The 26,760-nt window shown below is 32.9% G+C and overlaps 2 protein-coding genes and 1 long non-coding RNA gene across 7 annotated transcripts in view; 2 read left to right on the top strand and 1 right to left on the bottom strand.

Moving 5' to 3' along the window:
• The window catches only part of LOC106172325 (uncharacterized), a 93,448-nt gene extending 73,350 nt beyond the window's left edge, over positions 1-20,098 (bottom strand). The window contains exons 1-3 of the long non-coding RNA XR_001239417.2: positions 19,980-20,098; positions 9,488-9,549; positions 8,008-8,156 (exon numbers count right to left, since the gene is read on the bottom strand). This is a non-coding gene — a long non-coding RNA (uncharacterized LOC106172325). The remainder of the gene's footprint in view (positions 1-8,007; positions 8,157-9,487; positions 9,550-19,979) is intronic.
• The window catches only part of LOC106172222 (protein amalgam), a 91,999-nt gene extending 69,767 nt beyond the window's left edge, over positions 1-22,232 (top strand). For 3 of the 5 annotated variants that reach the window (XM_087001817.1, XM_013552854.2, XM_013552869.2), the window contains exons 2-9: positions 2,962-3,077; positions 8,700-8,904; positions 9,412-9,567; positions 10,178-10,225; positions 15,285-15,416; positions 15,924-16,211; positions 16,951-17,136; positions 19,251-22,232. In XM_087001817.1, the coding sequence (XP_086857943.1) occupies positions 2,962-3,077; positions 8,700-8,904; positions 9,412-9,567; positions 10,178-10,225; positions 15,285-15,416; positions 15,924-16,211; positions 16,951-17,136; positions 19,251-19,360 (1,241 nt within the window). In that variant the 3' untranslated portion in view covers positions 19,361-22,232. Of the gene's footprint in view, positions 1-2,961; positions 3,078-8,699; positions 8,905-9,411; positions 9,568-10,177; positions 10,226-14,202; positions 14,248-15,284; positions 15,417-15,923; positions 16,212-16,950; positions 17,137-19,250 lie in introns of all 5 variants that reach the window. The other 2 variants (XM_087001818.1, XM_087001819.1) reach the window with 2 other exon arrangements.
• A 1,711-nt stretch (positions 22,233-23,943) lies between these two features.
• Positions 23,944-26,213, top strand: LOC147764414 (cell adhesion molecule CEACAM1-like). The gene is made up of 4 exons (XM_087001822.1): positions 23,944-24,088; positions 24,293-24,396; positions 24,944-25,163; positions 26,013-26,213. The coding sequence occupies exons 1-4, from the start codon at positions 24,001-24,003 to the stop codon at positions 26,018-26,020; spliced, it is 420 nt and encodes a 139-aa protein (XP_086857948.1). The 5' UTR covers positions 23,944-24,000; the 3' UTR covers positions 26,021-26,213.
• The last annotated feature ends 547 nt before the right edge of the window (positions 26,214-26,760 follow it).

The following is a 26,760-nucleotide window of genomic DNA, read 5'->3' on the forward strand; positions in this document are numbered from 1 at the left end:
ATGTTCTAAGAAAGGTACCACATACTAGTATCTTTTACAGCAACATGGTTGCATACTGCAATTTTGCTTCATTCATAATTACTCTTCTTTGTGTGACATTCATCCTCTCTTTTTATATACTTGTCTTGCGCCCTCCCTCCACCCACCAAACAAATATACAATGTATGTGCTCTTACAGCATGGTACTTATTTAGTATATGTGTAACAGAACCTGGATCTAATGTGAAGTGTCATACCAAATACTAATTTAAAGCATGCCATACATTGCAGTCTGTACACTGAATTTTGATATATGTACGTAAACACTACTACCAGTTTTAATATATTACTATATATGGATATGCCACTGACCAGTGAGGCAAAAGCAATACATGTTCCCTGTAGTCATCACCATTACAATTCATTTCAACATTGTCCTACTGTACTGCTAATTTCCAGAAGAGGGACAGATACTTAGATCTATGCAATTACCATTTGTCAAGCTCCCACACTTACATGTAGTACAAACATAGAGCTGAAATAGATCTTCTGCTCTACAATTTCTAATCAGAAAGCATGTGATCACCTTGATATAATTAAGGGGTGGGAGCTTCCAAGACAATAAAAACGCTTTATTGCATATTTTAACTATGATTTCCTCCTTCATCTCTCCCTATCTGACATGCAAACCATTTCAAAATTCACCAATGTTTGTAATCAAACAATAATGATGTCATTAATTATGTTTATTTAAGAATTAATGGGCCATTAATCCTCCTCCAATGGCGTCTCATGGCTTTTAAAAGGTGATCCTAGCCAAAATCAATGAAAAATCATTTTTCACTGAGAAAAAAACCACTTGATGTTGGACAAAAGTCAGGTGTACATTACTGGGAAAAAAACTGACAAGTCAACTGATTTTGATCCAAATTCTCTAGAACATTTTATTGGCTATCAAACTTGTACCATAAGAATTGATAATCACAAATGCAAACAAGTATTTGCTTTAAACATGTATATACACAACTGGAAAAAAATGTCCTCTAATATTTCATTCAATTTTTATTGGATTTAGTGAAGACATCAGAATACCAATTTCCAGATAAACAGATATCTATAGTATGACCCAATCAGTGAGCAGAGCCACCATTTTATAATACTACACACAATTTAGATTTTTATTTGCCAATAATTAATTCTTCTTTATCTTTTACCCAAAAGGTCAAGGATGTGTATTTCACCATAAATATCACCCAAGCACAGATCGATAGATATGGGATTTCGTATTTCATAAAAGAGTGGTATAGCAGATACATCTACAATCTAAACTTTGAAAGAAATACATATTAAGTATCTCAGATGCCTGCAAGTTAAGGGTTTTCCCCTCAATAAAATGGAGCTTGTTTTTTAAGTACAAAAATGCACATGGCTTATTTTTTGTTTAAATGGTTTTTCCAGTAGCAATCCAACCTTAATCAATTTTTTGTCTAAACATTGAGGCTAAGCATAGATCAATAAATTCACCATGCAAGAATCTCTTTTTTTAGTTGATTTGCCTGTATTTTTACAATAAATGACTGATTAAAATAAAAATGAGAACCGGAAATCAAGATAAAGCCTTTCCAAATTGGTGGCATATGCTCTTAAAGAACACACTATGTTCTCATCCATCACTTTCTGTTATGCAGTGGCAAATGTCCTCTCAGTTCAACTCCAGACTGTATATACTTTACAGAGATATTAGTAATAATTTGGGCACGTTCCATGTAATCTGAGAACACTGCATCATCACCAGGTAACATGATATATTTGTGTCTGAAGAACATTGCATATTGATTTCTTTTCTTAATTTCGGAACAATCTTAATTAGAGAAGGTATACCGTCTAGACAACCTTAACATGTCCTATTTACAGCATGGAGATTATTTAATGCAATCATAGGCATCATCAACATTATCCTTTTTGTCTTTAGATGAGATCAAACTGTTTTCTTTCGGTTTGAACTTGTAGCCTAATGATCAAGAAATATTACAATTGACAATTAATAGAACATTAAACACCAATTAAGGTGGACTAGTTTATGTTTAGGGTGAACAATTAATGTAGGAGAAAATCAAAATATTTCGTGGTTGCTTTAGTACTTTTGGAGATTTTTCACTTTCTGATTTTTGGCAGCTACTACTTGAGTGTAACAAATTCTTTTTATCTGATTGCATGCAACTTCATATCTCATATCAATCATTCTGTATGAAACCAACCAAATAAAGTTAACCACTTCTCGTCAGCAAAAATAAAGTACAAAATTGATTGAAATGACTCACTTCCTGCATTATTGCAGTTATCACATCGTAGTTCATGTCTTAGCTGCAGATTGTACTGCAAGATATGGAAATTGAACAAAAAACATGTACGTATAAAAACATAAGAAAATGCAACATTCATACATCTTTTCAATTCAGTAAGAATGAAAGACCTCTCTGCTATGCTGGGACCCTATCATTGTTTGAGGAAATAAACAATACACAATACTGGGACAAAGGGAACTTAAATGAACCATCTCATGTAACATAAACAAACATGCACAGGACAAAAACCCTTACCCCATGATGTCTGTTTTCAACTGATTAAATTAACAGGAACAGCTAAGATCAAAGAGAGCAACAAAAAATATATGCATATTGTTCATTTTTTGTTATTATCTAAAATGTCAAGTTCTTAAAAGAAAGATTATTTTTAAGCACCATGCATGCCACTACCTTGCTGACAAGGGGCTTCCATGTCACAACGGATTTCCTTTTCATTTATGAATAATGACCATTGCTGCCACAATATATGCCTCATGCAAAAGAAAGAAATCAAAACAAGTCACCTGAAGAAGAAAACAATACCCAGTCACACCAGGAGCTAAGTAGTAGAGCTGGAAGATGGATTTTAATACAATAGTTTGCGTAAAGATATACATATATCTAATTCTCTTTACAGTGTATGGAAGACCTAATCTCTTACCAAGTTTTGACACACCACAGGTCAATGTGACGGTGATAGAAAACAAAGATGCCATGCTCCCATGCTCAGTGAATCATCTTGGAGAGCTCACTGTAAGTAAAAGGCTTCTTATTTCTAATGTTTATTTTCTTAATATAAAATTAAGATACTGAAACTATTACTTCATCCTTCCATGAGAATTGCAGCTTGAGTATTTCTTTTGCTAAATAAGTTAAATTAGCAGATATATACAGGTATTTTCTCACACAGGTATGTCCAGTATATTGTTACATGTACACCACATGGTATAAAAAAGAATGGAGTAAAAAATGCCTCTATCCAAATTACATCCTAAAACCAAATAAGATTTCATATTCACCACATATGGTGTATGAAGAGAAAAAGGATATTCAAGTACCAAATATGAGACTCATAGCTACAATTGTGATAGGAAAAATTTCCAGAAACATGTTTGATTTTTGTATAATATAATCTACACACGCATGTACTTTGATAGCACTACATGTACAGAGCTAGCAGTAAGGCTTGTTTGGAAAAGCCATCTTCACAGGAAAAGCTAATGCTATATGATGTTTAGTTGTAAGATACTGGATTTGTACATTGGATATTCTTATAGTAATAAAAAAGGAGACATACATGCATAAAAATGACTGTGTAGAGGAATGTGCATTTACTCGGAAACATTTATTGATGCACACGGGTACTTACAGCTATACTTCACCACAGACAAATGGCAGGCTGCATTATAAAGCACACCATCAACCTTCTGATCAATACCACTGAAATGTATGTTCACTTCAGATAAGAATACAACCCTTTAACAACTGTCACACTTCATGCCTATCACCTTAAAATGACCATGTGTACAGTATGAATCATCTCTAAAACCTACGCAGTCTTGCTATCTAGTACAGGAAGTAAACTAATTTTTTTAATGATCTTATGTAAAATTGATTGAGGTTTTAATGTCCATCTCCCTTATTACTTGCATGATCAAGCTATTTCACTTTGTGAACTCTGACACATGACTATTTTATAGGTAGAGCAAATTCAATTTGTTTCTCAGTTTGCCACTTACATGTCTTTTTTTTCAAAAATAATTAATTACCCACCTTGTAAGTCAAATTATTTTAAAACTAGTTGTATATTTCTCATAACTTTTGTTTAGCTCCATATGTCATTAATTTCCAAAATTAACTGTTGTTATCTAAATTTTGTTAAAAACGTAAAATGATCAGAATATGTCAAGAGGAAAATCACCACAAAGCATGAAATAAAACTCAAATGCTTAATTATATGTGTTTAAAAATAAAGTAAGTGAACTACTTTTCCTGAATGAAGTTCCAAGTTCCTTCCATCAAAAATTGACTTCAACATAAATGTCAAACTGACAATTCAACCTCAAAACATGATATTTGTCCTACGAAATGTCAATTAAAATAGTAAGTGCAGATTTCCTCAGAGAATGATCAATTGACACTGAAGTCAACCTTGTAAAGACCTTATTCCTATGCACCTTCTCTGCCAATGGCAAATATACTTAGTTTAGAAATGTTCAAGGGCTATGACTAAAATATTCAGACTATATGATAATGAAATTCCTAAAAATATTCACTTTTCTTTTTTTTCTGAAAAAACTTCTAAATAAAAACACTACAAGTTTAGATTTTATCAAAATGACCATTCCACTTTGCAAGATACACATGTAGCACATAATTTAGTTGATTACTAAGCTTTTGTTAGCTGGTCAGGCAATAATGTGAGTGACTGGCGATAATTCCGAGATTGCTATCTCATGGGCGTAACTAGGCATACGCACGGATGCACTGTGCGTACAATTTTTTGGCCAACCATGATATTATTTTATATAAATTTAGTGTATTTTTCATGGAATATAAAAGAAAATCCTCTGCTTATTAAAGTCACCTGTATACCTGTATACAAATCCTCTGTATCAATTGTATAGGCACAATTGTTCTGACTCCCCCCCCCCCCCCCCGTCTTGCAAACTGAGGTAAACAATGCCTATAACCTTAACAAGTCCTATCTTAATCGTCCATCTAACTGGAACTTCCTTTACCTCTTAATTGGAGGGTTCAGTGGCCCTCAACTCTTCTGTACCCTCTTTCTTGAGAATATCGAACGCATTCTCGCTGGCAATATTTATCTCAGGTAAAAATCTGCCTGAGTGTTATTTTAAAGGAGCAGCTCCCGCAACCCTGGGGGCACTAGATAAAATCTGGACACCAGGTTTAAGAAGGAGCTAGAGAAACAAAGGAAGGATTTTTCCTACAAAGCTTCAAAGAATTTTGACACGGACTTGACCCAGCTTACCCCTCCAAACTAACAGGGTGACATGGGCAATTTTTACAAACAAATAATTAAACTTAGATGTATCAGAGCTCTGTCGTGTCGTACAATTGGTTGTTTTTGGGAGCCATGCATCCACATGTAAGGTGAATGAAACCGTATGTTAGTTCAACTTAGAGGTGGATCCAGGATTAATCGAAGGGGGTTCCACATATGCGAAGCTAGCCTCCTTTTAAATAAATATACCGTTCTGGGTAATAAGAATATTGAAACTTTTTTAATTGCGAGAATATTTCTGACCAAATGATGATTTTATTATTAATGGAAATTAAGCTGCGATGTGTGGTACATATGCTGTAATTACGCTGTCCTTCATCTCTTGCGTTAGTCTACATTTTGCTGGGAATTTTAAAAATCTGTGCGTACAATTTTTAAAGGTCTGGTTACGCCCCTGTATCTTACAAAGTTGCCAAACATGATTCATCCCAGCGACTTAAAATGAACACTAAAGCCTCAAATCACAAAGGTACTTTAAACTTTCTTAAACCTGAAATAATCTACCCGAGATTTCCAGTTAACCAAACTAACCCCCCCTTCCAGTTTCCTTCAACTCCCTTTCTCCTCATACCTTCATATGAATCTAAATCAAAGTCAAATTGAAACAAAAAATTAAAAATTAAATAATGACTTTGTGAGACACTGTTGTCTGGCAGATCCATGCAAAATGAACTTTTAGTTAAATGACAATATCAATGATACTGTTTAAGTTAATCTGGACGCAGCCTCAAGGTATATGTAAACAAGCTAGTAACATGTCATTTTAGTGGACAGAACAGTTTTGACCTGAAGAACAGCCAAACCTAAAGATGCATGCACATAAGTGAAAACTGCAAGCAAATTGATCTACATGTACTGGAATGATCAAAACTCAGTAGAATTCTTGTTCCATGGAGAGAGTGAGCCTAGCAGTCCATACAATTATTGAGCACCCCTCATCTCAAGTGGGGTCACCTTGCAAATAGTCAGGAAGTGATATGGAAGTTGAAGCAGATGTTAAAATCAAATTTATGAAGCTGTTCACATCTTCTCAACTAAATCTTTTCCCTATAGTTTAAGTTGGTTAATTAGTCATGATAAAAAGTGACTTTGAAAACTTTAAACAAATAGAGTATGATTCAAAACACTGTCAGACATAAAATATTTTACTGCACTTTCACATAACTGTTTAAGAGGTAGATACATGTAATAAAAAACAGATTTTTCATACCATCCTTAAATGATTTTGAGAGAAAGAATTTGGTTTTCAATTGTTTATTTTTTATACCTAAGGCCCTGCTTATACAATGGTGCATCATCTCCATCCCCCCTTCCTCTCATCTATATTATGTAACCATTTATATTAGACCCTGTCAGATCGATCGATCTAGCAGGATCGACCCATCTCCAAGGGGTTTCTTGCTATAATGCTTTCAGCTTAAGAGGCTCCAATGTCTGGTACACCTACTGAAGCTGTAAGGGGGTAATTAACTACCATTTTAGCAGCTTCAGTAGGTGTGCCAGACAACTAAGCTGCTTAAGGTGAAAGCAATTTAGCGAGAAACCCCTCCGATATGGATCAATCCTGCTAGATTGATCTAGGTATGGACAGCTTCATTACTACATGTAAGTTAAATTTTCAGTATAAAATAAATCAATTAAAAATTTATTTGAGAAAATTTTATACCACCTTGGATATGAAAAATCAAACGATTGTATTGCCTTCCTAAAATAAGCTTTGCAATATCATCGAACATCTCAAATCTATAAATACAGGAAAAACTTATATCACCTGGGGCATGATCATGAGAAATTGAATACAGGACATCATGGTCCTAAGATGGATTTCTCTTTTCTACCATAAGTGCATTGCGTAGCCAAGAACAGTTTAATCACCATGGGGAATCTGAATCAAGCAAGACAAGGATGTCATGAACAATGGAAGTTGATCATTGTCAACTGCCTCCTCCAATCTCAAGTTATTGGGCATTAACAATGACCTTCGTTTATACTTAACATCGTTAGATAGTCAGACCCATCCATTAAAAAAAGGCAAAAGTTTATTCAGAATTTAAAATTGTATTGAATAAAATGGGTTGGGGATGTCAGGTATGGGGTGATGAAATATTTTGGAAATAAATGTCTTTTTAAAGTATATCAATGACATTATTGTCATGCAGACCTGTTTGAAATGAAAATTTTTGCTGAATACAGGGAACTTTTTTTATGGAAAAGCGCAAAGTTTCCAATCAAACTGTCAAAGGAAAGATGCAGCACAATTGTCTAACTTCTTAAAGGTTAAAATCTGATTAAAAAAGTAACCACATTCTGCCAACTTTTTTTACCTTAGGGTATACCGGATGTTTTTGAAGGTTTCAAATGGGATCAGAAAGGTGCCAAAAGTGTGTGTGCATCTTGAAAGAAAATTTAGTTATTACACTCCATTACATGCATCTCTCACATGAATTGGTCCTCAAACTTAATTACATTTCAGAATAATTATCAGTTCTGGGTTCCTCTCTTTCTATGTAATTTTTTTTCTTACAAAAGGAAATTAACTTATCAGTACGGGAAAATTCATGGTGGATTTGAACCAAGAAAATTCCAATTTTCAAGACATTTCTGTCTTTTTTTCTTTCTCTTTCTCTTCCTTTCTTTGGCATATAAAAGACTTACCTAACAAGAATGGGAAATTAAGTCTGTGATGATCTGACCTCAGCAACAAGATCTAAGAGATTGTTTCTCTCTTGGGCTGCTGGTCTCTTTCCATGCACTAGATTATACATGTAGCAGTTGCTTTTTTTAAAGGCACATTAAGAAGATACCTGGAAGTGTAAATGTATTTCAACTAATAAATTAGAAAATATATAAATCAATAATGTAATCAATTTCATCTGTGGAATTGAAAAAATTAGAACAAATTAAAATCAATAAACGCAAAAGTAAAATACCAACCACATGGACGTTAGAGATAATACTTTTACACTAATAGTTAAACTCTAATAGTGCTGGATTTCTAAATGCACTAAACATACTGAAATATAATCAAAGGAAATAAATAACTGATAATTATTTTCAAAGTAAAATTCAACTCAATTGAGTTAATAATGATTGAACCTAAGATAATCTGACAATCATGTAACTTTTTCATGTCTTTAAGCATATCTTTTTGTTTTAAAGTAAGTCAATGTAATAATTGCAGGGGTGGGCAGAAGCTGTCTTCTGGGTTTTCTGGAAGACAGTCAGAATTTTTGAGTTTACATCGATGTGCAACTAACTTACTATATATTGGAAGATGGTCAAAAAGGGAGTATGGATCAACAAAGATAATGTATCTATCTATCTATCTTTCTTTCTTTCTTTCATAGGTGCTCTGGCAAGGTCCACAGGGGGAGGTTTTAACCCTGAATGACAGGAGAGTAATAGACACCCATCGCTTTAGTATTGTGCGGCCTTATTTAAGAGACTGGAATTTACACATTGATGAAGTCAAACTGTCAGACCAGGGAAGTTATACGTGCTCTATAGGACCCCAACCTGTGCTTGCCAAGGTGGTCAATCTTCATGTAAAAGGTGGGCATGTAATTAATTTTACTTGAAGTAAACTGTATGGAATCTACTCAAGTGAAATATAATTTAACACAACAGATCGATTAATGTATATTTAAAATTTATTTTTACATATTACATACAAATATAGCAGTGATTACAGGAATAATTTAGTTTTTATTAAAATATCTAATTATTACATCTTTTAAGTGTAGTTTTGTATAAACCAAGAATGCTTGCTCTTTTCTAGTCAACTTAGTTTTGTCTCAGCTAACACATTATGATGCACAACCTGATGCAATGTTACACCTGCTGTTGGTTCTGTAGTATACATCTTACGTATACGTATACATAGTGTGCTTTTTACATCAGGAATAGAAAATGAGTTATTGATTTATTAGGCATCTTGCTTGGTTGCAGTCCAAATATTGGAACTGATTTGCTTTTTTTTGGGTTCTACAGACTACCAATTGTACCGATAAACTAATGCTATTAATCTTGGTCTAATCTGTGATCTTTTTTTGAATCCAGTTCCTGCAGAAATAGTGTCAAACAGGTCAAGTCCCACATTCCAGAAGGTTAAAGAAGGTGACACAGTCATACTGACCTGCAATGTCACTGGTCAGCCCACACCAAAGGTCAACTGGTACAGAAGAGGGGCCAAAGAGTCTGATGATAAGAAAGAAAGTAAGTAAATCATTACAGGTACATAAATTCAAAAGAACATTTGCTGTATCGTTGGGCTTTCCATTTCACTATATAAGTGGCTCCTTTATAAAAAAAATTGCTTCTGTAATTCATTTTTCCCCGAAGAATGTCATTTTCATAGTCAAGCTGTGCAAGTGCATTTCTAGACCATCTTCGGTCAATTGTATTAGTCAGCAAGTATTTTACTCCCTAAAAGCTTTCCAAATCCTCTAAGAAATGTTTTTCAATACCTTACTCAAAACTAGACATTGCATCATAAAAAACTAATTAGATAAAAGGTGTAATCCATTAGAAAGGTTTCCAATTATGACACATGGGTGGTGAATTAAAATGGCACTACTTTGGAGCAATTGAACTGTCAACATCAATGATTCAACATCCATCAGGCAAAGTGGTAAGACGTCTTCACCAGAAGGGTTGCAGCTAAGGCAGAGGGATATATTAACTTAAACAAAGTTTTACTTCACTTAAAACAGCACATTGTGATGTGGTGTTTAGAACCTAGTAATAATATCTCTTCGGTGTCAAATGATTGTATCTTTTTTTAACTGCATGCAATGTTTTAGCATTATTATGTCATATTGCTTAGAGGCTACAGGTGATGAGGAAACAGCTGCCCTGTTTCCACTGTGGAAAGGTAGGCTTGGATTATTAGAACATCTTTTTACAGAACAGGTTGCGTGCATTAGAAGTAGGTGTAGAAAATGTTAAGAGAGATTAACCCTAGTATATATTAGCTGAATTTTATACAATAGGTACATTAGTTTTAACAACAGGTTAATTATTTGTCAGTTATATTTTCTGCTTCTATATTTTGTTTCATTTTTGGTTCTCTCTTTATGCCAATAATATCAATTACTTTAACTGGAAAAAACATCTACCTTTCAATAAAAAACCTAAATGAAATTTAAATTATAATCTGCTTAAATACGTGTAGCACTGCATGTCTAAATTACATCAGTTTATTTCATAATCAACAAACTTCTACCAGTGACATCACTTGCCCAATTGCACTCATTTTTAAAAAGAATACTAGTATATTCAAAGACCAAAATCAGCTGTAGAAAAACTTCCTCATTTTTCAACTGTGCAGCATTTTTTCATATTAGATACAATGTGTTTGTATTCAGCATTTTTTCATATTAAATACAATGTGTTTGTTCTCAAATTATACTCACATAGCTATAAGGTTTGCTTTTTAATAGATAAAAATAGGTGAATAGGATAGCAGCCTTTTTGTTTAATATTTCTGTTTCATCAGTGTTAATTTCTATTTCATTTAATTACTAGCAGATAAAATTTCCTAATCTGTATTTATTATGTAATAGAGTTTTGTAAAATTTAAGGTTATTTTCAATCACCTGTATGTCATGACAGAAGGTTTGTATAATCACAGTGATTGTTGTATCTGCAGGTTTACTGTGAGATTTACATTATAGCTATAAAATAAGGTCAGTTTTTTGTTCATATTTAAGCCACAAATGCAAGTACAATATATTCTTTTACATATTATCAATTTCAAAAAGAGGTTATCACAACAGGTATCTATCTATCTATCTATCTATCTCAATCTGTCAGAACCCTTTGATCAATAGTACAAAATATGTATGTCTAGATGATGATTTGCATCTTGTCTGTTGACGTATAAATGAAATGTAACATGCCCACAGAATTTTGATTAATACAATTTTCCATGAGCATCATCTTTGTTGCTACTACTACTACTACTACTACTACTACTACTACTACTACAAAAAAAAAAAAAAAAAAAAAAAAAAAAAAAAAAAAAAAGAAAGAAAGAATCAGGATGTGTAATTTACATGTTTGCTTTGATACCTATTTTTTATCAATACACAACCTATATTTTGGTTAAATTTGAATGTGTAGGTACCAGTATGTACCTAAATCAAGTGACAACATATTTTTAAAACAATTTATATGAAGTAACATATGATAACAGAAATTTGACAAACAAAAAAGGTGATTAAATTTTCACCACAATGTTTTTCTGAAACTATTTTGCACAGATTTGACTTTTTCTTCCTTTTATTTCTCAAGAGAACTGGAGGGGGGGGGGGGGGGGGCATTTACAGCAAACACACAAATCGCAAAGCAAGTTAAATAAACCTCTTAATGGAACTTGTATATACCTAGTGTTGTCCCACATAGGGCAAAAATATTGTTTTATATGATTCAGAAATATATTTATCATATAAATATGCTAAGCTTTTCATCTAATAAACTGTCTTCCTATTATAGTATATAAATCATACTAGCATCGTCAAAGCCTATAGGCATATAGCTATATGCTGATGCTTGCAGCTTTTCTCTAGTTCTTTCCTGTGTCTGTTTGCAGGCGAAGGAGGTAAAGATGATTTCCCAGAGCTTTCCTGGACTGGTACTACTCTTTGCTCTCCCTACTGTCACTGCACACTTGTGTGAAGTGGACTAACAATTGCAACGGGGACATATTTTGTAGCTTTTCTCCTATTGTACTTAGTTAAAGAATAGGTTGAAAGCTGTATTTCATAGCACCATGAAAATTAAGATGCTATTTATTTGTATTCCATCCATTCCAAGATACCTGGAAAACCAATCTTTGAAGCAACCCTGTTACTGCAGAACACCCCATTTTTCTAAAAAAAAAAAAAAAAAAAAAAAAACTGATGTGTAATAACCAAGTACATTTTGGAGGGGTGGAAGTGGGGGCCTATGTCCTATCACAAATTTTTGTTCAATCTGTCTGTGATCAGTATGTTTATGAATAATGCACTGAAAATCCATACATGTGGTGGCCAAGTTTATCACACAAGTGCAGGTTGGGCAGGGATGCCAAGTTGCACTTGTTTATTGCTAAATTTCACCTAGAACTGATGCAATTGTTAGTTTCTTTCTATTGTCTGCTTAGACATTGTTCGTGTTCTTTCCTTTTCACATTTGCACAAGCACTGGCAGACGCACTATATTTATTCACATGTGAAGGTCAGAGATCCTGGTACTTCATCTGTATTGCTTAAACATCTTTGTGTAAAATGATTTGATATGTGCCAGTCAGATCATTCCCAACTTTTGTGATATTATTTATTGTGGTTCAAAATACAATAGTTATACACAGAATTCTGCACAATGAAAACTTGTCTGTTAAGCTCTCAATAACATATTTAACATTAGGAGTGTTAATGTGGGCAACTCATAGGCCCGATGGTCTGAAGGGTTCATTAGTCTAAAAACTGGGCAACTCATAGGCCCAATGGTCTGAAGGGTTCATTAGTCTAAAATTCATTGGTCCAAAAAAGCATATTCTATTTACACAATATATCTGAGAAAAAACTGTCCCTGTTCTCTGATAACAATAGCCAATGATGAGAACATTGAACCATTCAAACTAAGATGTACCCATTAGATCAAAACCATGGGTGCCAAGGCATTTTCCAAATAAGCAAAGCTGAATATATATCTCTTATCTGAATAGCACAAGGGTGTGATTTTCATCAAACATGTGCAATATGGAGAGCATACACTTAAATACCTATGGCACTTTCAAATTAGTAACTAAACTTAGTAACAATTCAATGAGAGAACTATATTTTCATTAAAATGTTTATATTTTTGGGCAAATTTTTTAGAATGGAAAGATGTTCATCATTTGACTTTATGAATATGAAAAAAAATATGAAAAAGAAAACAAAACAGCCTTATGTTTCCTCTTCTTTACAAACACCTGTCAACCTGGTCCATTACTATGGAGAAAAAAAAAAAAACAGATGAATAGTGCTCATATACAGGCCTACCCAACTACCAGACTCGGCACCTAAGGATCCTGAATTAACCGGTATATCGGACCACACTACCCGTTTTCAAGGTGTGTGTCAGATCGCATTTCAGAGTATCAGTCAGAACACCGACAGGATGAGCCCACGCTCGTCTGTCACCTTGATTGGATAGTAAACGATTGTCGTAAAATCGCTATATGATTTTAAAACCGGGTGCATAAATTTGAAAACCACCAAGAACAACCTTAGACTGCCACATTAATCTAATACAATGCAAAAAAGCCCTATCAAAAGGTGTTAAAACATTCAAACCGAATGTCGTAAAGTGCCCATATACCCCCATAGAGACAATAAAATAGAGTACTCTAAAGTAAGAGTAAGGTTGTAAAGTAAGTCAAAGGTTGTTCTAGGTGGTTTTCAAATTTATGCACCTGGTTTTAAAATCATATAGCGATTTTAAGACAATCATTTACTATCCAATCAAGGTGACAGTCGAGTGTGGATGAGCCCACAGTCGTCCTACAAAATTTGTTCTGGGGTATGATACTCCGCAATGCGATCTGACACACACCTTGAAAACGGGTAGTGTGGTGCGATATACCGGTTAATTCGGGATCCTTATGTGCCGAGTCTGGTAGTTGGGTAGGCCTGATATATAAGCACATATTTATTCAACCCAGTTATCTTACAAGCACAGAAATTTATTTATTTAAAATGTGATACAGATTTAGGACAGTGAACGAGCACCAAAAGATCTAGGAAAAAGCACAAATTTGTTTTCAGTTATGCACTATCAATGATCTTTGTTCACTGCTTTGTTGAATTATTTCTTTCCTTCTAGCAGCCTCAGTTTCAAGATTATCTACTTCCAGGGGACGCCTCCCTGGTATGTCTCACATGCCAATTGTTTTCAGTGTTTGACCCGTTTCTTATTCACTGCATGTTTTATAGTTTTTTTTATGTGAGCTCAATTCAGCATAGCCACTTTGCATTACGTAATGCTTTTCATGTTTTTACACAAATTTCAGTATGCGCTCCACTCACAGGCACTTTACCTTACAGCTATAAAATATTTACTTATAATCGTTTTTTTTTTTTTTTTTGTAAGACAATGAATAGCACTTTTTTGTTTTGTTTATTGCACTAGTAGAGGTGCTTCAGTCCTCTAAATTGTAAAAGTGTCTTTACAGAAAAATAAAGAACATGTATGTATGTGTGGAGGTTATATAATTATATACACATGTAAAACTGTAGCTTTTTACAATGGTGTTGCTAGCTCATGGAATGTCACTGTTTTTATTCATCATACTGAGTGGAATTTCAAATTATTATTTTAATTTTTTTTTTTTTTTTTTTTTTTTTTGAGGTCTGTTTACATGTCCAACTTCATGTTTTCAATTTTTGAATTTTTATGAAGGTGAAGAAATTAAAATATAAAAGTACCCTTAGCTACTGTACTAGAAAATAATAAATTAAAAACCATATATTTTTCCAACAGAATTTATTTTCAACATTAAATATGGGTTATTTAATAAACATTTTTAAACTTCTAAATTTCAGGTTTCAGGACTAATTTAAAATGTGGTTGAGATTTTATTTAAAATTTTTGAGTATGCTGTGTTGGTTATATTCTTCCTTTTATTTGCTATATAGAATCAGATAAACTTATAAACATTTCTTAACTTAATAGCATTTATCAATTTCCAGAAAAATGGCATACAAATACCTTAAACCAAACTCATCTAAATGCTTCAGTGATTTAAGCTAAACAAAAAACAAGCAGTTTTGAGATGCTATTTATTATAAGAAATAAAGATATTTCTATACATGATTTTGAGTCAGATTCACAAATGCCATAGCACAGAATCAGAGCATAAAGAACACCCGTTTTCTAAAATATTATTTTTCTTTAAAACATTTCAGAGGTTGTTGGGCTTGATGGAGAAGTTATGATCATCCACAACATTTCCAGATATTGTGATGATGTCTACGAGTGTCAGGCTTACAATGGAGTGGCATCATCAGTCTCAAGACTGATGAGGGTGGTGGTGGAATGTAAGTATATTTGGTTTTTTATATTTGGCTGGGGAAAATGTTCATATTGATGAAGGCTATAGATCCATATAATTCATGATATTTTTAGTGATAAAATATTTATCATGCAAATTAGATCAAGATCACTATATTGTAACCAACATAGCCTTCTGTCCAATGGAAGCAAGTGTACAGTTACTAGCTAGTACTCATGTTCAATAATTGTTTTAGCTTATTTAAACATTAATTATATTAATACTGTCGAAACAGACCAGTATTTTTTAATGTTCCACACACCCATTGCAAACAAGTTCAAATGTTGGTACAGTAGCCTATGTGTGTGTGCATGATAGGTCTCATGAAATCATGATTGTTTATTCATATTTGAAAAGGTCTATAAAATGTGAACAATTTGCATTGTACACATGCAAGTCAAAGATAATATGAACGTTTCCATTGCAAGTCAACAGTGCGATGCTATCAACAAAGAAAGGCTTTGATTATACCAATCTTCCAAATTTATTTCAGTTCCCCCAGAGGTACGTCTGCCAAACCCAAGAATTGGTCAGTCTGTAGGCAAAGACACCATTCTTGAGTGTATCATAACTGCAGAACCAATTGTAACAATCTACTGGATGTACAGAAATACTGAAATCCAAAGGTCCACTAGGTATGATGTGGAGGCATATGATGAGGGACCCAAGACAGTGATCCTCACCGTGAGGATATTTGATCTCACCAAAGAAGATTTTGGAGAATATACTTGTGTGGCCAAAAATAAGCTTGGAATGGTGAAAAAATCTATGACAGTGTTTGGTAAGTAGTGCAAACCCATTATATTTACATGACACGGATTTTGATTTATTTGTATTTTAAGGAGGTATCCTTCAAACAAATACATAAATCAAGAGAAACGTGTTAATGAAATATAATCAGGTTCACCCAACTACCAAACTCTACAAACAAATGATCACAAAACCGGTAGATCAGACCACATTACCCATTTTCAAGGTGTGTGTCAGTATGCATTTCACAGTATATCATACCCCATACTACTTTCCAGCCCCGCTGAGAATCATCACTTCGCGTACTAGGCAAGAGCAGTGTCACGTCTGATACTCTGAAGCGTGTACTGACGCACAACTTGAAAATGGGTAGTGTGGTCCAATCTACCAGTGAATTCAGGATCATTGGGTGCCAAGTCTGGTAGTTGGGATTCGAAGGGCTGATAATAACCTTGCTGTTCTTAGTAGCTTTAAGCAGCATCCTAATTTCATTTTCTGTTTTAGTTTGTGTACTCACAGAAGCATCTACCCAATAAGTCTGAAATATTGAATGTTACCAAAAATCACATATACAGCAAGCCAATAAAACATTTTTTTAGGTATTTTGACCATAAGTTTTGCACCTTCCCTCTTTGATGACATCCATGACCAAGAGTACAAACATACATTTTTTTATTTTATTCTATTCTATTTCTCTGTGTGACATCATATAGACAACCTAGAGGGGATTGATAAATTTACATGAAATATATTTATTATTCAACTTTCAGAATATATAGATACAAAAGAAGTGGATTCAACAACGGCAACACCACATTATACCATTAAAGGAAAAGAGCCAGAAAATACTGCCACAGAGGTAGAGGTCATGAAACCATCCAATGATGATCCAGAGGCAACATCATTCACCAGAACATCAACTAATGGGTATTCAAATCCAAAGAATGATAGACCAGGTATGGTGCATTCCAGAAATACTTTTTTTTATGTCTCCTCCATCCCAGATTACCTCAAACCTTCATAATCATATTCATACCAAGAAAAGAGGCAACACAGAAAATTAGTTGTTTCAGATTTGGCCAAACAAGGCCACTTTTATTGTATAATCCCACTGATCAATTGCCTAATTATTTGACCATGCAATGAATTGTTGCCTGGGTTAATTGATATAAATATTTAGGAGTAAATATTAATTGATAGATTAAAAATATACCTTAAATAGTCAATACGACTCAATATCCTAAAAATAATGCTGTAATGAGTCAGTAAAAGTTATTATTTACCTACAATTATGCACCATTTTCACTTGTGGGGTTGCGAAGAGGCCATAACTTCTTGCTTAATCGTACCAAAATTATAAAGAAGTGTGCAGTTTTAAAAGTATTTTGAGCAGAATAAGAGTCAACTTTATTTTAGTCATTAAAAAACTAGCTGAAGTGGTTACGTAGTAGAATGAGGTCAAGCAGTGACACTCCACATCATTATAATTAAATAATTAGTAAGAGCATGAATACAACATGTAGCTCAATTGAGACTATTTCTCTAAGGGGAGTTGAACAGAAAACTTTACCTGTAATAAAAATGTTTAAAGTTGTAAATATGGGTGAAAATTTGGTGTCATGAAAGATTAGTAAAATGTTTCTAATGATATTCAAATATCAGCAATTCAAACAACAAAAGTAAAGTGATTAAGAAATTATATTTTCAGATTTTATTACAATTATTGTAGCCCCATATGTACCTTTTCTTTATTCAGCAATTAATAAACTGAGTTTATTACAATGGAAATGAAAAATATATTTCCCACAAAATGAATTTCTAAAAAAATACCTGGTACATTTATAAATATAACAGCTGGTTTCAACCATAACAGACTTGCAGATTGAGATAAGATTAAGACCTAAGAGATGAAAAAAATTAAAACAAGCATGAAAATTAGCTTTGTTAGAAAATGATATAATTCCATTTGCTTGAGTTAAATACATTAGCTTAAATGCGCTGTGGAATTAGTAATAGTAAGACTAAGGAGAGAAGCAATGACACATTAATCATTTAGTTCTTATAAATCATTACAAAATATTACAAATAAGTTAGAGCCCTTAGCATAAAAATATTTGATGAGCCTGTGTGCATTATCATTAAGTGTTGATAATCACCTGAAAACAAAAGGAATGAATAGACAAAATATATAGAATATGCTCAGGTGCAAAAAGTAGGCAACCCTGCTGTAAAAAATAATTAATTACAGTTAGGATGCAAAAAGCCTCGCTATTTTGTAATCATGACATGTATTAAGTTACAAGCACTTCAACATCAGGTAGCTAATTTCTTTCAGAGAAACAAAAAAATAATCACACAACTATACATGTACACACTGTAGCCACAATATAAGTAGCCTCTAGACATTTTGTAACCATGATATATGTGCATTTTCCTTACAAGTATTTCACTTTTGGTTTAGTAATTTTTTATCCTCTGACCCAAAGCTGTGATCACAGATTACAGTACATCCACTTGAAAGTAATCCAGGCTTCACAATACAGTCCCTGGAGTTCTACAAATTGTTATTTAATGGAATTTAATGAAAGCAGGGACAGTAAAGCCAGCACAGATAATACAAAGCCATCAATCATGGCCAGTGCACTTGTGAGGTGCAAGCTGCCTTTTAAAAATCTATAAAAAAAACACCATGAAACTGGTTCAGACTTTTCTCTTTCACTCTTTTGTTATTCCACTGAAAAATGGTAGCATCAACAAAGATAGATATCATGTCTAAATATGATGTATGAGAGAGAGAGAGAGAGAGAGAGAGAGAGAGAGAGAGAGAGTTAAAAACATATTATTTATCAGTTGTAATTTTGCACTATTTACAAGATAATCATATTGCATTACAAAAAGAACTATATATTAATTTCAGTAAATAGCAGTATTCAAAAATTCCCTTTTATGCTCAGTGTCAATCAAGTTACGTCTTTCCTAAAAGGGATGGTTTGGAGGGGGAGGAGAGGGTTTCTACAAGACTGATGTCTATCAACAGCACACATTTTCTGTATATTAACATTCACTTTAGGTGTGATCGGCAGTGTCAGTGACAAGGGACAGAAAGGTCAAGCTTCCACAGTCTCCACCACTATTCCTCTGCTGTGCTTGACAACAATGCTGACAGCACTGTTGCAATGACATGAGCATTAAAACCAGGCATTCTGGATGCAACTTTTTTTAACAGATGCAGTGAAATAAGCAAAGATGAAGGATGTTGAATCACTTGATAGAAAATGTGTACATTGACATGGGCAGTTGCTTAAGAAGAGATTTGCTGTAAAGTTATACATACATGAATTATAGATTAATGAAAGAAAATGTAACAGTCTAACAGAGAAATCCTTTTGTAATGGATAGTCAGCTGAAAGCTAATTTTGTTAATCAAGAATAGTCATTTTCTTGACAAGTAAAACTTACGTACATTTATTTTATTTATATACAAATATGTTAACCATTTGACAAAATGCTCAGTTACAAACTGGCATATATAACATTACTTTTTATCTTTAGAGTCCCAATTGTGGTCAATACGTTACAAACATATGTATCATCTACATTAGCAAAGTTTCATATAAAACTGATTTAGCATTAAAAGTATTATTCATTTATATTACTGAATATTTCCTTTTAGAACCTGGGATAGACCAGGGTGATAATTTGATTAACGTGGCTATTGAACATGTTCATTATTGTATACAAAAACATAACAATGAAATGTGTAATAATTATTGCAAATTTTATTATCATTTTTGTTTACCTTCTTTTTACTGGTGCACCCACATTCTACTTGGCCACCTCTCCTGCATTATGTGCAAGCTCTCAATGTGATCTTGCAAGCCGAATCTTCTCATTGTTGCTTCTGCAAGTAAATGTTAATATTTATTAATTCCCCCAAATGATTTAAATTGAAACAGGCATGATGCTTTGCACTGTTACATGTAACATATCAAGATTTTTTTAAGATCATGAAACATAAGCAGATCTGGTACCTACAAGGGTACAATTAAAGTTTTCTAACATATAATTCATCTTTGGTATGCGGTAAACTGCATTTCAACATTTTTTGATTTTATTCAATGACAATCAAATGTTATATTGAAAATTTTGACAACAAAAAGGTATTTTATTCAGTCTGCATTGCACTTTTTGTGATATAAAAATATGTATTTATTGTATAACCAATGACATATGTCTATCGTAGTATATGTGGATAAATAAGTTTTTATCAATGATACATTAATGCCTTAACTAATACGTAAATACTGGTCACAAGAAAATCTGTATTTTATTAAATGTCTACATTATTATTACTATTCTAGGTCGACTTTAGCAGATTAAAAAAGAGCTTCCATATGATATTCTTTACAAGAAGTTCATAATTTTGTGATTAGGCCACATTCAAAATTTGTAAATATTTATGTTTTACATATGTGGATTGGCTTTAATGAAAAATCAAAGTAAAATATTGTGATATCATTTCAGAACAATTAAGCAAGTATTACTTTTTAAGATTATGATATAGATGCAAGATTTAGTTATTATATAATATCGGAGAAAAAATCTTTCTTATTGCTTTCTGTAAAACTTTTGTTTAATGTTGAGCAGTCACTATGCCCTAGTGCTTCTTTGTAATAACCTATAAAATAATGTTTTAATTTGTGTAAAGTAGTAATGTATATGGTATCTGTACAAGTAGTGTTGTGGCTTTCTGTATATATATGTATATATATATATATATATATATATATATATATATATATATATATATATATATATTAGTTGTTTTGGTGGAGTCTGATCACAAACTGGTATTGAAATTCTATACAGGGTTGCCAACTCTACAAATTTAGCATTGGTTCCTGTTGCTTTCAGGTGTTCTGTTGTTAACTACACATTTAACAATAAATGTACATGTTTTAGTACTAAATTTTGGCAACCCTGTATACCCTACTCCTTTCCACCATTGTGTTCTGCTTCCTGAGTTTTTTCTTGTAATTTGCCAAAAGAAATAAAACCGTATTTAAAAATGGGATCTTAAATTATATTAATGCCCATATCAAATGCCAAAACTTACATGGTGAAGTATCTAATATTTTACTAAGGGATGAAACCGAACTCAAGACAGAGAAAAATTTTTTTACATTGCTATAACCTCACCAACTCCTCAACCCCTCAATTTTCAAGAGTTACATGTACAATACAAACTATTCTTTTTTCACCAAAATACTGTATTTCTATGCTTTATGGACATCATTACCAAATTTAAATCAGCTGTCCTTGTTTATATGCTGATAGATAAGTATGTGGAGAAACATTATTAATGGTTGTCCAACTCTAGAATTTCTTCTCATTCTTCCTTTTTGTATATCAGTTAGTTGGGTATAGGCATGACTATTAAAATCTGATCATATGTAATAACTGTAGGAAAATAGATTTATATTCTCTTACTGATATGGAGGTATTTGACATACAGGCAGATTAGAATACAAGAATGGGTAAGGATTTTGCAAAATTGTGCAATTTAATGCATAATGAATATGATAAAAATCATTTTCAGAGTCCAGAGTACAATCTTTTCATTGGGAAAAATTATCAATCTTTGAGATGTATAATTTTGGAATCACAAAAAAATATATTTCTGTGTACCATTTATGGCGCTTTTACTGTATACAATAGAACTATAAGGTAGCCTGCCTTTCAATTATTATTATTATTTTTTTTTTTTTTGCAACCAATCACGATGTCCTAATTAAAAAAAATTATTACCAAAAAATGTGTTTACGCAATATTTGCAAAAGTCAATTTTCCCCATTGAAAAGATAAAGCCATTGCCCTAATTTTCTTACCATTTTTGGGAGAGGGGGACTGGTCTGAATATGACTTTTATATTGTAATTTTTCAAACTTGAACAGATACAATGCTTTTAGAAATTCAGTATGATTCAAGGTCACAGTAACACCAATGACTTGTAAATAAATTTGATTTTCAATAAAGCAGTCCCAAAAACAAATTGTATTTCTTGGTTTGGTATTTGGACAATGAATAAATCTATTAACCAGCACAGGGAGACAAGGTAGCAAAACTGTCATATGGACAGACATAAAGATGACAAAACTGACAGAAGCAGTAATATTAAATCAGCATAAAATAATAAACAACCAATGTAAATAAGGAAGTTTTTTTGTCAATTTTCATGAATATTTCATAATGCTTAACAGCGTAATCCTTATAAACTTTCAATAACACATGGATATCATGGATATTCAGAAAATGTGACTAACCAAGGCCTTCAGACCTATGGAAGTTCAAATTTACACCTTAAAAATGATGTGATAAATGAACATTTTGCAGAAAAATGCATAACTTCAAATAATAATGATAATAACAATAAATGAATCAAATCATGGTGATTTTCAAACTCTTACTGTATTTAATTAATATTTATCAGTTCTGTAATTTTGAAGACAATGTTACTGTGAACTTCCAGAAACTGTAAATAACACAAGGCTTCAGATAGTACAGATTCAAATTACACTTCGAAAAAACAATAAGTGAAATTGAAAAATTCACACACAAAAAAACCCTGCATAATTTCAAGAAAAACAATCCAGTCAGGGTTATTTTCAAACTTAATCTACATTTTAGTCTCAGGAATCAGTCTCGTAAGTTATTTCCAAGTCCCAATCAAAATTAACACATTGAGTGTGGTGGTTCCATTCTCTCAAACTAAAGCCTTAACAAAAGACTGTACAGAAGGCTGTGATAGGGTCAAAATCACAATGAGAGGTCACCTACCACAATGACAGAGGTGGGCTAAGATCTAAATATACCACAATCATCTCAACAACAGCAATGCATTTCATGGTGATTGATAGAGTTTGAGATAAACAGATAACTACTTCTAAGCATTGATTTCCATCTGCTACCATTGTTGACATACACTACTTTAAAATCTTTAAGAGTACAGACATATTCTCATAGCTATTTGAAAGCAAGGCAATGTGTGACAATGGGGGACTTATTAGGGCTATCTTGGATGATTCCTATAAAATGTTGACTCGGTCAGATGTCGAGGTATAACATGTAGACCTGTGGGAAATGGTCCACTGGAGTTTGTGTTTTTTGATGATTTGTGGATTGATGACTCCAAAGGCAACAGAAAAGATTATGTATTCATGGTTCTTAACATTTTTGCTCACTAATTTATGTAAACCCTTCCACCCTCCTCCCTCCCTTGAAGGAGTTGACCTATACCTCTTAGTGGTAAATCAATATCCTTTCCTGTCACTTTAATATGAACATCAATGTATTTATCATCAAAAATGCAACATGTCCTAAAATGTATATTAAATAATGACAATAATGAGAGAATCTTGATTCACTGACCTTTATTCTCCCTCAAATCAATTATTCAACCATATGATAGACTAAGGTTCGTTTTTCATCCTTAAAAGATTCATGTGAAATGGCACGTAATTTTTAAATCACTTTGTCAATTTTTGGGAGCAACTGCTCATAGGGCTGATGATCATCATGGCAGTTTGAATACCAACACATTTGAAAAGGGCACCTTGGGTGAGGAATGAAAACTACCAATAATAATAATAATAATAAACAATTTCCTCCCCATCATTTTTCTATCGAATATCATAAAAATAATAAAGTCAATTTCCTGAAATGCACATGAGAATTGGTAAATAATGAGAGAAAGCTACTGACTTTAATGTTTGAAAACATATTTGAACATTCAAATTGGTATTATACATCAGGTCTGTTCAATGAAAAAGTCACACAATATGGCACGTGTCATTGTGATCCATTGTTTGTGTCTGATACTTAGTGGAGAAATGGGATCCTTGCATGGAGGTATATATGTAGGATATTTTAATTTTTATATATGTAGGATTATTTGTATTTTATCATCAATGCATCAAGCAAAAGAAAGAAACCAAAACAAGTCACCAAGAAAAAAAGATACCTTGTCACACCAATAGCAGACCTAGAAGATGGATTTCAATGCAGAAGTTTGTATGAAGATATGCATATATCTACATGTAATTCTCTTTTTAGTGTATGGAAGACCTAATGTGTCACCGCCACAGGTCAATGTCACGGTGACAGAAAACAAAGATGCCATTCTCCCATGCTCTGTGAATCACCTTGGAGAGCTCATTGTAAGTATTTTACAAAATAATAATTAGCAGTGTTTTCATTTGAAAGCATTTGTTATGGCAATGCACAAAATAGCTTTTTGTCAAAAATGAAAATTATCATATATAAGCAAAAAAATCTTTAATTTAGTGTTACATGATTCTCAGCATATAAACCACCAATTTTCTACTATATCTGTATTGCATATAGAATAAAATATGCCAAAAACAAATAGCATAACTGAAAAAAATGGTTTCAAACTGATTTTTGAATTCCCTGTATTTTAGTGACATCGATCACTTTAAGAGTGTGTGTGTGTGTGTGTGTGTGTGTGTGTGTGTGTGTGTGTGTGTGTGTGTGTGTGTGTGTGTGTGTGTGTGTGTGTGTGTGTGTGTCAATGATATATAGTGCATAACTTGTTAAAAAAATTGTACACCCTACTTTCAAGCTGGTAACTAAAATCAATCTGTGACATGCATGTTCATTATGAAAAATTTTTAGTTCACTTTATGGTGCACAAAAGTTGTCAATAAGCTATATTCATTGATATTAATGTCTATATTTTTTCAGGTATGGAAAAAGGAAGGCTTATTACAGCCACTCACTGTGGGCAATTTTGTGTTCACTGATGATGAGCGTTTGTCCACAGCCTGTGAACTCAAGGGCCAGGACACCAAATGTTCCCTCAAGATTAACAGGGTATCTGTGGATGATGCTGGCATCTACTTCTGTGAAGTTTCAACAAATATTGATGTTCATCTGAAACATCAAATACGTCTTAATGTAGAAGGTATGAAGGTTGCTGCAAACTGAAAAAGAAATTATTTACGCTGAGGAAACCCCTTGTAAACTTAGCATTAAAGGGATAATAACTCTTCTTATGAGATCTATATTTCACAATAAAAACATTGTGGATAACTCATAGAAATATAATATATTCTGTTTTACCACAAAAACAGCAGTTATAGCTATTATTCTGATATCTGAATTTGTCTTTAGACCACGTGACCTCCACTGATGGCTATACTCTGTTAAAATCTCTTAAGAGATTTTAACAAAAAACCAAACTTTTTAGAAAAAACCAGGGACTAACTTTGAATGTAAAAATGGATTCATTAACCATTGGTAAGTATGGGAAAATTGTTGTTTACTCCAGGAAAATTCATTTTTTGGCCGAAACAAAGAGTTATTTTCCCTTTAAGTTTTCACCACATCAAGATTTCCAAACACATCAATCCATTAGTAGTAAATATTCTTCTTAAGAGAATCCATAATTTCCCCAAATTCCATCAATGACAGATATACTGTAACCTCTGCAGGCATTTGCATTAAACATCAAGTAGAACCTCCAGTTAGACTGGTTTTCCTATTGTCAGTTTTCACAAATTCTTTATTTATTGTCGTGTTGTTGTTATGAAAGTAAAACTGATCACATTTTGACATGGTCTCACAGCAAGCGTGTCATGTACTGGTTATTTACCATCATACCTTACAAATTTGGACAAACTTAATTACCACACAAAAGTATTGCACATTAAGCAAGCTTGATATAAAACTAACATGTGTACTGTGTGTCACACTCACAATTTTCATTAAAATATATTTAAATATATTACTAGTGCACTTAATTTTATTTCAGTTCCATAAGAAATGGTGCCCAGCAGCAGGAGCTCCACTGAAAACAAATGATTTATTGTATCATATCACAGTGAAACACTGATGTCTACATACATGACACTGACGTGGTAACTTTTGAGTCGCACTATATATACATAAGGCATCTTATTTCTGGAAAGTTGTAAAGTATTTTGAACAAGAATGTTAAATTAAACTGAATTGACTTTCAGCTATTTACTTTGTTCTTCCCTGAATCACATACAAAAGCCATCTTTGAAATTCTAGAAAACCAGATTCTCCTCATATATCAGTGTACTTCTAAATGTAAATCATCTATAGTGAGTTACACGCCAAAAAGTGCAAACTCGCTATAGCTAATTTAATGACTGGGTCATTATGTCATCAATGGAAATTTCCACTATGTATGCTAGGTCCCTGGGCTGAATTTGAATGGAGAAAGGGAGAAACGAAACTATATACATGCTACACGCTGTGGTTTTGCTGTCATGCATGTCTGAAGGAATTGAAACAGGATTGAGTCATAACATATGCGATTACATGCTCAGATGACAGCTAGGATTTCCTTACACAGTATAATGAAAAGCAGAGGGTATTTCAGGTATTTAAATCCTGAAATTGAATGATTTGTATAGTTCACCTGTATGGGAGATCATACTCTGTATGGAAATTAAAAACGGAAACAATGCTAATATTACAATGCACAATAACCTGTTTTCTTCATCCATCAAAATTTGTGATGAAGAAAAATT

This window comes from Lingula anatina, chromosome 1 (genome assembly GCF_051362555.1).
Source record: "Lingula anatina isolate TDL-2025a chromosome 1, LinAna3.0, whole genome shotgun sequence".
NCBI classification, from domain to species: Eukaryota; Metazoa; Brachiopoda; class Lingulata; order Lingulida; family Lingulidae; genus Lingula; species Lingula anatina.

Coding starts and splice junctions, on each gene's coding strand:
- LOC147764414 (XM_087001822.1), top strand. CDS start 24,001: ATGAAAAAGTCACACAATATGGCACGTGTCATTGTGATCCATTGTTTG. Junction 24,089..24,292: donor AATGGGATCCTTGCATGGAG/GTATATATGTAG, acceptor TTCTCTTTTTAG/TGTATGGAAGACCTAATGTG. Junction 24,397..24,943: donor ATCACCTTGGAGAGCTCATT/GTAAGTATTTTA, acceptor ATATTTTTTCAG/GTATGGAAAAAGGAAGGCTT.